This window comes from Lacerta agilis, chromosome 2 (assembly GCF_009819535.1).
Source record: "Lacerta agilis isolate rLacAgi1 chromosome 2, rLacAgi1.pri, whole genome shotgun sequence".
Taxonomy (NCBI): Eukaryota; Metazoa; Chordata; class Lepidosauria; order Squamata; family Lacertidae; genus Lacerta; species Lacerta agilis.
This window is the reverse complement of record NC_046313.1, coordinates 116,683,278-116,694,018: the sequence shown is the minus strand read 5'-3', so window position 1 is coordinate 116,694,018 and position 10,741 is coordinate 116,683,278. Positions and strand designations below refer to the sequence as shown.

The following is a 10,741-nucleotide window of genomic DNA, read 5'->3' as shown; positions in this document are numbered from 1 at the left end:
GGGGGCAAAGGAACCGAGCCCCGGTTCCTAGAGAGGCAGGAAGCTGTGTCATCAAAGTAAGGGAGGGTGGCATTCCCTCCATATCCTCCCGGAAGAGGTAGGCAGTAGGCAAGGAGAGGAGGAGGCTGGACCGGGCAGAGGTCAAAGAGGTGACTACAGGGTGGGGTGGGTATGCAAAGGATAGGGAGAAATATTTTCGGGGGGGGGACAGGATCGAGAGGGGAAAGACCCCCACATCCTGGTCCAAAATAGGATTCTGGATCCACATATATATTGGCCTGTTCCAACCTCTTTTCCTCAATGGCTCCTCCTCCTGCTGCTGCTGCTGCTCAGGCCGCACAGAAAAAGCAATTTGGCTCCAGGAATTCATTCCGGTTGTGCAGATAAAATATAACTGATAGAATTCTACAAGATGGGGTGTTTGTGTGTGAAAACAGTAATAATAATAATAATAATAATAATAATATAACAACAACTTATTATGTCCAAACAAAATAGGAAATTCTTTCCAGTAGCACCTTAGAGACCAACTGAGTTTGTTCTTGGTATGAGCTTTCGTGTGCATGCACACTTCTTCAGATACACTGTCTTATTATGTCCAGAGGAGGGCAACCAAAATGGTCAAAGGCCTGGAAACGATGCCTTATGAAGAACGGCTTAGGGAGCTGGGTATGTTTAGCCTGGAGAAGAGAAGGTTAAGGGGTGATATGATACCCATGTTCAAAGATATAAAAGGATGTCATATAGAGGAGGGTGAAAGGTTGTTTTCTGCTGCTCCAGAGAAGCGGACACGGGGCAATGGATTCAAACTACAAGAAAGAAGATTCCACCTAAACATTAGGAAGAACTTCCTGACAGTGAGAGCTGTTTGACAGTGGAATTTGCTGCCAAGGAGTGTGGTGGAGTCTCCTTCTTTGGAGGTCTTTAAGCGGAGGCTTGACAGCCACCTGGCAGGAATGCTTTGATGGTGTTTCCTGCTTGGCAGGGGGTTGGACTGGATGGCCCTTGGGGTCTCTTCCAACTCTATGATTCTATGATTATTTGTACCCCGCCCATCTGGCTGGGCTTCCCCAGCCACTCTGGGTGGCTCCCAAACGAATGTTAAAACAATACAGTGTTAAAACAAAATCGAAAATTCTTTCTAGTAGCACCTTAGAGACCAACTGAGTTTGTTCCTGGTATGAGCTTTCGTGTGCATGCACACTTCTTCAGAAGTGTGCATGCACACATGAAGAAGTGTGCATGCACACGAAAGCTCATACCAGGAACAAACTCAGTTGGTCTCTAAGGTGCTACTAGAAAGAATTTTCGATTTTGTTTTGACTATGGCAGACCAACACGGCTACCCACCTGTAACTAATACAGTGTTAGATATTAAAAACAGTGTTAGATATTAAAAACGTGTCTAAACAGGGCTGCCTTCAGATGTCTCTTAAAAATAGGACAGCTGCTTATTTCTTTGACATCTGATGGAAGCGTGTTCCACAGTACAGATTCAATGATTCCCAGTGTGGTGTAGTGGTTAAGAGCGGTGGACTCGTAATCTGGTGAACCGGGTTCGCGTCTCCGCTCCTCCACCTGCAGCTGCAGGGTGACCTTGGGCTAGTCACACTTCTCTGAAGTCTCTCAGCCCCACTCACCTCACAGAGTGTTTGTTGTGGGGGAGAAAGGGAAAGGAGAGTGTTAGCCGCTTTGAGACTCCTTCGGGAAGTGATAAAGTGGGATATCAAATCCAAACTCTTCTTCTTCTTCTTTTCTTCTTCTCTTCTTCCCAGATGGTGGAGATGTCAGGCGCCATCCTGGCACCAAAGCATCTTCACTTTGCGCCATCCTTGGTGCCAGGATGGCACCTGACATCTCCACTTGGTCGCAAGTGTTTGAAAGCCAGGTGCAAAGGGTGCCTGGAAGGGGCAGCCTCTCCTCCCCTGCCTCTTGTACAGTACACTGTTTTCCAGATCCCCCAGAGCGGATTTGGGAAGAGCACGAGGAGAAGACGAGAGAAGCCCCCTTGCGCCTCTGCTGGATTCCACTAGCGCAATTGGGCAATAGATTGCCTCCCATATTTTTTAAAACTTATGTCCTAGACTTGACGAAAAGGGTTCACTTAACCAAGCCTGAAATTGTTGACAAGCTGGAGGAGAAGGAAAAGCTTTGTGGAAGCAGGAAGTGGAGATGAGATGGAAGGGCAATTGAGATGGTTGGACTGAGTGCTGGGTTGGCGAAGAAGGAAGGACCTTCCCAAGAATGCAGGGCAGTCTAGAACTGCTGTTTGATCGCGGGCCGTCCCTGGTCGATCTTAGGACCCTTAGCGATCTCTAAGCAAAAATTAAAATAAAATAAAGCTCAACAACTCTGGCTCCCTAAAAAAAGCCCAACAACTCTGGTCAATCGACTTGGACATGCCTAGTCTAGAAAAAAACAGGGGAGGGGTATGAAAGAGATTTAGGTCTTAGGTGTTAAGGGAGGCCAAGCACCCTGAAGTCACAATGCCATCTATTTATTTAAAGCAGTGACCCCAAAATTGAGGCAGGTTGCCTCCCAGTAAAAAGGAATGGTTTTGTAAGACTATAGAATATATTGAATTGGCAGTTCTTTCTGAAAAAATAAAGGACAACCCTAGAGGTAAAGTTGTAGAAGAATGGGATAGCTTTTTAGGTTATTTAAAGAAGAGGTGTGACATGGAACAGGTTACTCGCCTTGTAATACCTCTTGTAGAAAAAGCATGAAAAGTATGGGAAAACCTATCTTTAAGCTTAAGGGTATTATCTGAGTGGATATTTAATATTGGTCTCAGTGTAAAAAATGGGTTATTTTATACTTCAATGTGGATACGGTGGAGAGCAGGTGTAGGGAAATCAATAATTGTATAAAAGACTATGAAATAATGTACAAAATTTTGTACACAAATTATTGTTTTGTTTTGCTTTGTTTTGTTTTGTTTTGTCCTGTTGGTGTTGTCGTTGTGAGTTTGTTTGTAAAATATAAAATGTATAGATATTTTTTTAAAAAAGAAGAAGAAGATTGAGGCAGGTTTTGATATTTAAACTCCTGGAACCCCAAACTGAACGAATTCTTCCCATGCCCTTTCTGTCCTCTGCAGGCAGTGCAGTGACACCGCTTGAGAGCTAACAACTGGTTTCAAGTGCATTGTGAGAACCCCAGAAGTGGCTGAGTTTACATTTCCTTGTTCCGAAGTCGGCACAATGGCCTCAGAGGCAATACCTGGGTCTCCTGTTCTCTTGGGTGGAGTAGAAACAGCTGCCTGGCATCTGCCTCAAGTAAGGGGCGGAGAATCAGTCTGCATACTTCCCTCTCTGTTGAGTGATTATCTGTTTTGCATTTGGCCCTGCAAGTTGTCGATATCACGTAATAAATGAAACCACACATATGACTACCCTGCTATTCCGTTTTCAAACTGGGAGAATCACACATTTTGGAGAAATTTTATTTCTTCTACTTCTTCTTCCAGGATCTGTTGACCGCCCAGGCTCTCTTGACCTTAAAGGAAGTGGCTGTGGATTTCACGGAGGAGGAGTGGGCCCTGCTGGATCCCAGCCAAAGAGCTCTGCACAGGGAAGTCATGGAGGAAAATTATGAGACCGTCACCTCTCTTGGTAAGGACATATTTGTTTGACTGATAAATGTCAAAGGTATGAATTTAGTGCAGGTGACACCCCAATTCTATGGGGGTTATATTCCCTGGTACCACGCATATACCGTGGTACCTCTGGTTACGAACAGGATCCATTCCGGAGCCCTGTTCGCAACCTGAAAGGTCCGTATCCTGAAGTGCCGTATCTGCGCATGCTCGCAACGCGATTCGGTGCTTCTGCGCATGACGTAACTTTGCACGTCTGCACATGCGCGAACCGCCGAGCCCTGAAGTAACCAGTTCCGGTACTTCCGGGTTCGGCGCGTTCGTATCCCGTGACGAACGCAACACGCAGCGTTCACAACACGAGGTACGACTGCATGTGAAATCGCGTATACCGTTGGGTTCAAGAAATAAAGAAAAGAGACCTTGATTTGGAATGGAAATGTTTTATTGAATATATGTTAACTGATCGTATACATTTACAATTAGCAGGATTGAAGTAAAAACACAGTGAGTTGAGCTGTATAGAATTATAAGGGTAAATAATAAACAGGTTTAACTTGGAGATGTGGTAGGAAAAAGATATAACATATGCCTAGCTGTCAACCTTTCCTTTTTTGCGGGAAATTCCCTTATTATAGCATTGGGAAACAGCAGGGAGGGTTGACAGCTATGCATATGTAACCTCAGAAAAGAGGGGAAGGAAGTTGATGTGGGGAGGCAAGCTCTTTTCCTTTTGATTGTATAATATAAAATTTGGTAGGCTGATATAAAATGTAAGTTGAAAAAATGAAAATTAAAACAAGGGGGGACTCCCAGAATCCCACCCTTATTCCTCCCCGTTTGTTTGTTTGTTTGTTTGTTTGTTTGTTTGCCAAGCACATAAATCTGAATGCAGAGAAGTTGGGGGGGTGCACCTGTATTTGCAAATTTAATCCTGTGCTGTTTGGATGTTATGATAGAAATTTGCAAGCAGAAGATTCTTGGTTCAATCCATGACGTCTCCAGAAGGGGGTGTTCATTTTTTGTTTCCCCAAATTGTGATGGAAAAGCACAAAACAGTATATTTTCTAAAATATACTGCATAGCAGTATTCCTGCCCTGGGCAGTTTGCAGTTACACGCATAAGAACACTTTGCACAATTTTTGTTCCTTTTGCAGCTAAGCGGTCAGTTTAACTTTTTTTGTCACCCTGCTTTCCATTTTTACTGGGGCAGAGTTCCGTATCTTTAATCCTCAGTCCTAAACGAAACCTTTGGATTTCTCTGACATGTATGACATTTAAGTCATGCGCACATGTGATGCATCGAATCCACTTAAAAGTGTCGTGTGTTGGCCAGGGAATTTTCCAGATACACACATATGTTACAGTGGCTTAATCTTCATGAATGATTATTTCCCCCAGAATTTTTAAATGGAAATACAGTCCCAGATAACTTTTGGAGGTGGAAAGGCCACTCCCAGGCTGCTTTTTACTTTTGGTGTGATAAAATGATGAGGCCCAAATCAAAACAGCTAGTTTTGCTAAGTTCTGCAGTATAACCTCCTTGGGACCACACAGCTGTCTCCTTTTTCTCTGGTGCAGAAGTTATACAGGAGAAACTCGAAAAATTAGAATATTGTGGAAATGTCCATTTATGTAAGCAATTGTTTTCATTAGCTACTCGAGTTTAATATATGAGATAGACTCATGACATGCAACGCGAGGTATGTCAAGCCTTTGTTTGTTATAATTGTGATGATTATGGCGTACAGCTGATGAAAACCCCAAAGTTGAAATTGTTAATTTGGGGTTCTCATCAGCTGTACGCCATAATCATCACAATTATAACAAATAAAGGCTTGACATAAATCGCTTTGCATGTCATGAGTCTATCTCATATATTAGTTTCACCTTTTAAGTTGAATTACTGAAAGAAATGAACCTTTCCACAATATTCTAATTTTTCGAGTTTCACCTGTAAAATCAGAACGACTCTACTCGTTAACCTGTCTGAAGTAGCTGAATATTTTGCGGTCAAAAGTAACCAGGCTTGTCTGTTTCCTTCAAAGAATCTGCCCTGAATTACTGTTCACAAAATCCCAAAGAAGCAGAAAGTGCAGCAGGTAAATGCTTAGCTGTGTTGTGGAGCTTCTTTTGGTCTGGGAGTAGTAAGAGTTTGTCCATTCCTGTGTAAAATCATCTGGGGCAAGGAGTGGGTGGGATTTGACCCATCAGGATGCAAGTTCTCCTGGTTGACATCTTCAAGGGTTTATAAAAGAGAATGGACCAATTCATGTAAAATCTGAATGCAAGTACAGTGGTACCGTGGTTCTCAAACTTAATCCATTCCGGAAGTCCGTTCCAAAACCAAAGCGTTCCAAAACCAAGGCATGCTTTCCCATCAAAAGTAATGCAAAATGGATTAATCCGTTGCAGACTTTTAAAAACAACCCCTAAAACAGAAATTTAACATGAATTTTGCTATCCAAAGAGACCATTGATCCATAAAATGAAAGCGATAAACAATGTACTGCAGTCACACACTCAATCAATCAATCAATCAATCAGTAGCTGAACTGGGGTTCCACACAGTCACAAAAAACAAAACAAAAAAGAGCTGCAAAAACAAAAATGCAAAATAAATAGCAAAAACAGACAGACCTCAGCATAACACTCAAAACAGAAGTGTGGCACTCAAATTGGAATCGTAACAATTAAATCGTCAGTGTAACACTCAAATCATCAGCATATAACACTCAAATGACCGCTCCCTACATCAAATGGGGGGGCGCCTTTTGCATGATCGCATGCAGCCCCCTGGATCCCAGTGTGGCTCATGATAGTTTGGGCTGGCTTCATCCTCCCCAGGCTGGATACCTGCAGGTCTCCGCCTACCTCAGCCAATTGCCCAATCCCGCCTGGGGAGGCGTTGCCAGGGGATTGGCCAGGTAAGGGGAGGGACCATCCTGCCCACACAACAGAAGGCGACTCTTACCTGTGAAGCAGCAGTCGGTTCTAGAGCTTCTGAAAAAAGTTTGCAAACCGGAACACTTACTTCCGGGTTTGCAGTGTTTGGGTTCCAAGCTGTTTGAGTACCAAGGTGTTTGAGAAGCAAGGTACCACTGTAGTTCTGGTTGACATCTTCAGGAGTTTATAAAAGAGATTGGACAAAATCATGTAAGATCTTAATGGCTATTAGTTATGATGACTATGTGCTAAGCTCTGTAATCAAGGGAGCAGTAGAAAAAGGCGTCTGCTGCCATTGTGTTCTGCTAGCAGGGTAGGCTACTGTGGGGATCCTGGACTAAATAGACATTTTTGGTCTCATCCAGATGAGCTTTTGTTAAAAAGAGGAGGGGTGGCTTCCACGTTCAACGTTTCCCTAAATTAAAATAGCTCACTAGGCATCCAAAGTGCCACTGAACTTGACTTAATATACCGGTACATTGACTTCATGATTTTCTTCTCCCTCCCCTCTACCAGATGATGAGCAGAACACTGGGAATTATAGAGTGCCATCTGCGGTGTTGTTGGAAACATCTGTGCGTGAAGCAGGAAAAGAAATGTTTGGGAAGCTAAGAGGACAAAAAAGGGATGAAGGAAAACAATCAAAGAATGGGAAGAAGAAATCTGCGGGTTCTCGGGGTATTGATGTCTGTGAATTCCTGATCCTACAAAAAGATCACAAAGGAAACAACACAGGGGGAAATAGACATAAATCAACATTAAAGACATGTAGCAGGACCCACACAGGGGAGAAACCATTTAAATGCATGAAGTGTGGAAAGGGCTTCAGTAGGAGCTATAGCCTTACTTTGCATCAAAGAACCCACACAGGGGAGAAGCCCTTTAAATGCGAGGAGTGTGGAAAGAGCTTCAGTCAGAGCAGTAGCTTTAGTACACATCAGAGAACACACACAGGGGAGAAACCATTCAAATGCATGGAATGTGGAAAGAGCTTCAGTGTTAGCAATAGGCTTTCTTTGCATCAAAGAACACACACAGGGGAGAAGCCATATACATGCACGGAGTGCGGAAAGAGCTTCAGTGACAGCTGTAGCCTTAGTAGACACCAGAGAACACACACAGGGGAGAAACCATTCAAATGCATGGAATGTGGAAAGAGTTTCAGTGATAGCAATAGTCTTTCCTCACATCAAAGAACACACACAGGAGATAAACCATTTAAATGCAAGGAGTGTGGAAGGAGCTTCAGTGAGAACAGGACTCTAATTGTGCACGAAAGAATACACACGGGGGAGAAACCACTTAAATGCAAGGAGTGTGGAAAGTGCTTCCGGTCTTACAGTAACCTTTCTGTACATCGAAGAACCCACATGTGAGAGAAGCCGTTCTGGATATAGCCTCCATAAAAGCTCCACAACACCCTTTTTTTGGTGCGATTTTGCAAAAAACTTTGGCCAAAAGAAAGAAGGAAAAAAAGAGGAAAGCTCAACATTGCCAAAAAAAATCTCAACAACTTTTCTGTTCAGATTTTCACTGTTTGAAATATGGCGACCCTATAACAGCACATATGTCAGAGAAAGAAATCATTTAAATGTAATTCAATGTGGAAAGAGTTTTAATGTGAAGTGGTAACTACATTTAATTGCAGCTTAATAGAAAAGCTTGATTAATGCATGGAGTTTGGAATGAGCTTCTGTTACAGTGGACTACTTACTGAATTGCAAATAACTCACACAAGGCAATTTGAGGGATGATGTTAAAGAGTGGGCTTTAGGGTGTCACTTGAAGGCGGAGATTGATCTGCGGGCAAGAGGCAATGTACTCAGGGAAAGGAGGGATAGTGAGAACAAGTGTATTACGGGCATGTTAGATTAACATCTGTTTCATAAAAACTGGTAGAAAACATTGTTAATGACAGAATTCCCTAATGTGTGGAAGAACAAGTCTTGCTGAAGCAGAACCAGCATGGTTCTGCAGCAGTAAGTCCCCTCTCAGTAACCTTACAGAATTCTTTGAATGCTTCAATAAACAAATGCAGGTAATAGAATACCTGGAAGTTAGAAATGAAAAGCAAGCTGCATTGATGTTTATAGATGCAGAAAAAGCATTCGATAATGTTTCTTGGGACTTTATGAAAAAAAGTCCTTGAAGAAATGGAATGTGGAGAAAAATTCAATAAGGGAATCCAATCTGTATACTCAGAACAGAATGCAAAATTAATCACCAACCAGGTGATAACAAATCAGTATAAAATACAAGAAGGAACCAGACAAGGATGTTTGTTATCACTACTTTTGTTCGTCCTGGTCTTGGAAGTTTTAGCAAGAAATATCAGAGTTGACAAAGAGGTGGCAGGAATAATAATAAAGAAAAATGAGCACAAATTGGAGGTGTAAAGAAGGGGAAGGTACATTTTATCATATGTGGTGGGATTGCAAGATTATTTTTTAAAAAATGGGAAATGATATACAATGAACTGAAAAAATGTTTAAAAGAACATTTGTTTAAAAAAAAATCCAGAAGCTTTTTTGTTAGGTATTTTAGGACGAGAGCTGCTGAAAGAAAAGCGAACATTGTTTAGGTATGCTACAACAGCAGCAAGAATTCTAATAGCACAAAATTGGAAGAGTGGAGAAGTACCATCTAAAGAACAATGGCAAGAAAAACTGATGAACTATGCAAAGTTAACAGATAAACTGCAAGAAAAGGACAATAGGGACTTTGAAAAAGAATGGGAACCTTTTACAATATATTTGCAGAAACAAAAAAAATGGACTCGTTGCCAGGATTTAAATAAACATTTACAACTTTATTTACACAGAACAAGAAATATAACAATGTGATAACATAGTATTATATACAAACAGCATAATGTATAATTTGATGTAATAAACCAGAAATGGAAGCTGAGAGAAGTCAACAGGGAGGGGGTGAATTGAAAAATGAATGTTTTGTATTGATATTGGAAATTTATTTTGAAAATGTAAAAGCAATTTTAAAAATAACAAAAAATAAAAATAAAAATAAACAAATGGAGGCAATTCAGTGTCTTGCATCCTGAACACCATTCTGATGTCTGCTAACCTGCATCTAAGCCCACCGAAGCCTGTTCCCTGGAATGATACAGTTAGGACAGCCAGAAATGTAGGAAGCTTTAACTAAAGGTTTTGTGGAGTTTGGGGGAGCCAATCAAGGACTTAGCAATGGGAAAGTATTGTACTTACTTTTAATCTTCGTATGTAATTGGGTCCTTGCCAGATATTTTCATGTAGTTTCACAATTTATTTTCCCATACAATCAATAAATCCCAGTGTTATTTATGTATAAAGTGATTTTGATTTTCCTTTCAAATTATTTGCGGACTATGCCTTCATCTTCAATAAATTTAAATGAGTTCACTGTCTTCAGCTCCTGCATTTTAAATAAATGATTGAAATAGGCTTCAGACTCCAGTCATATCTAGTCACAACCTTCTTGCTCCTCTGGGGCAAATTGAGGACCACGTTTACATCTGGTAGTGAGGCAGGAGGGGAATGAGAACCGGGTTTTGCTAGCAGTCAGATAGCAAGTCTGGCTTCTCCAGGAAGCAGAGGGGTTTTGGCGGAAAGAGGCAGGACCTTTGGGGAGTCACAAGGCAAACAAAAGAACTTTCCTAACTGCCCCTCACCAGAAGTAAGGAGGTGTGACCTGGTCAAGTCTAGGAACAACAACTTACTCTATGGTCTTAACCCCTTCATGCATTAACTAGAGCTACTCATGCTAGTTATATGAGACTGCATTTCCCACAGTGCCGTCTTTAGTTTTTGTAGAGAGGTGTTCCTTTGTATTCAGATCAGGCCTTAGTACAATAATGTAGCATTTGGGGATGAAGATGCAGCCCAGCAGCCCAGCACTGGAAGTCAAGATAGAGAAGACCTGAACAGCCACCATATATTTCCCCTTGGTGCTCAGGTAGGTGGGCACAAAGGCCATCCAAACACTGCAGAAGACCAGCATGCTGAAGGTGATCAGCTTGGCTTCATTGAAGGCCCCAGGCAGCTTCCTGGCTAGGAAAGCCACCATGAGGCAGATGGCAGCCAGGAAGCCCATGTAGCCCAGGGCACCATAAAACATGACCACAGACCCTTCATTGCATCGCAGGATGATTTCTCCAGGATCAACATGCATGTTAAGGTCTGGGAATGGTGGAGAGGTCA

General features: G+C 42.1%; 1 protein-coding gene across 4 annotated transcripts; it reads left to right on the top strand.

The window, feature by feature from the left end:
• Positions 1-90: 90 nt before the first annotated feature.
• On the top strand, positions 91-8,003 carry LOC117042762 (zinc finger protein 239-like). Of its 4 annotated transcripts, XM_033142399.1 has the most exons (5): positions 91-149; positions 3,101-3,278; positions 3,470-3,614; positions 5,648-5,701; positions 7,062-8,003. In XM_033142399.1, the coding sequence occupies exons 2-5, from the start codon at positions 3,204-3,206 to the stop codon at positions 7,919-7,921; spliced, it is 1,134 nt and encodes a 377-aa protein (XP_032998290.1). In that variant the 5' UTR covers positions 91-149; positions 3,101-3,203; the 3' UTR covers positions 7,922-8,003. The 4 variants fall into 4 exon arrangements, with proteins under 4 accessions (XP_032998290.1, XP_032998292.1, XP_032998293.1 ...); XM_033142401.1 differs by lacking the exon at positions 5,648-5,701; XM_033142402.1 differs by lacking the exon at positions 3,101-3,278 and having other exon boundaries at positions 104-149.
• The last annotated feature ends 2,738 nt before the right edge of the window (positions 8,004-10,741 follow it).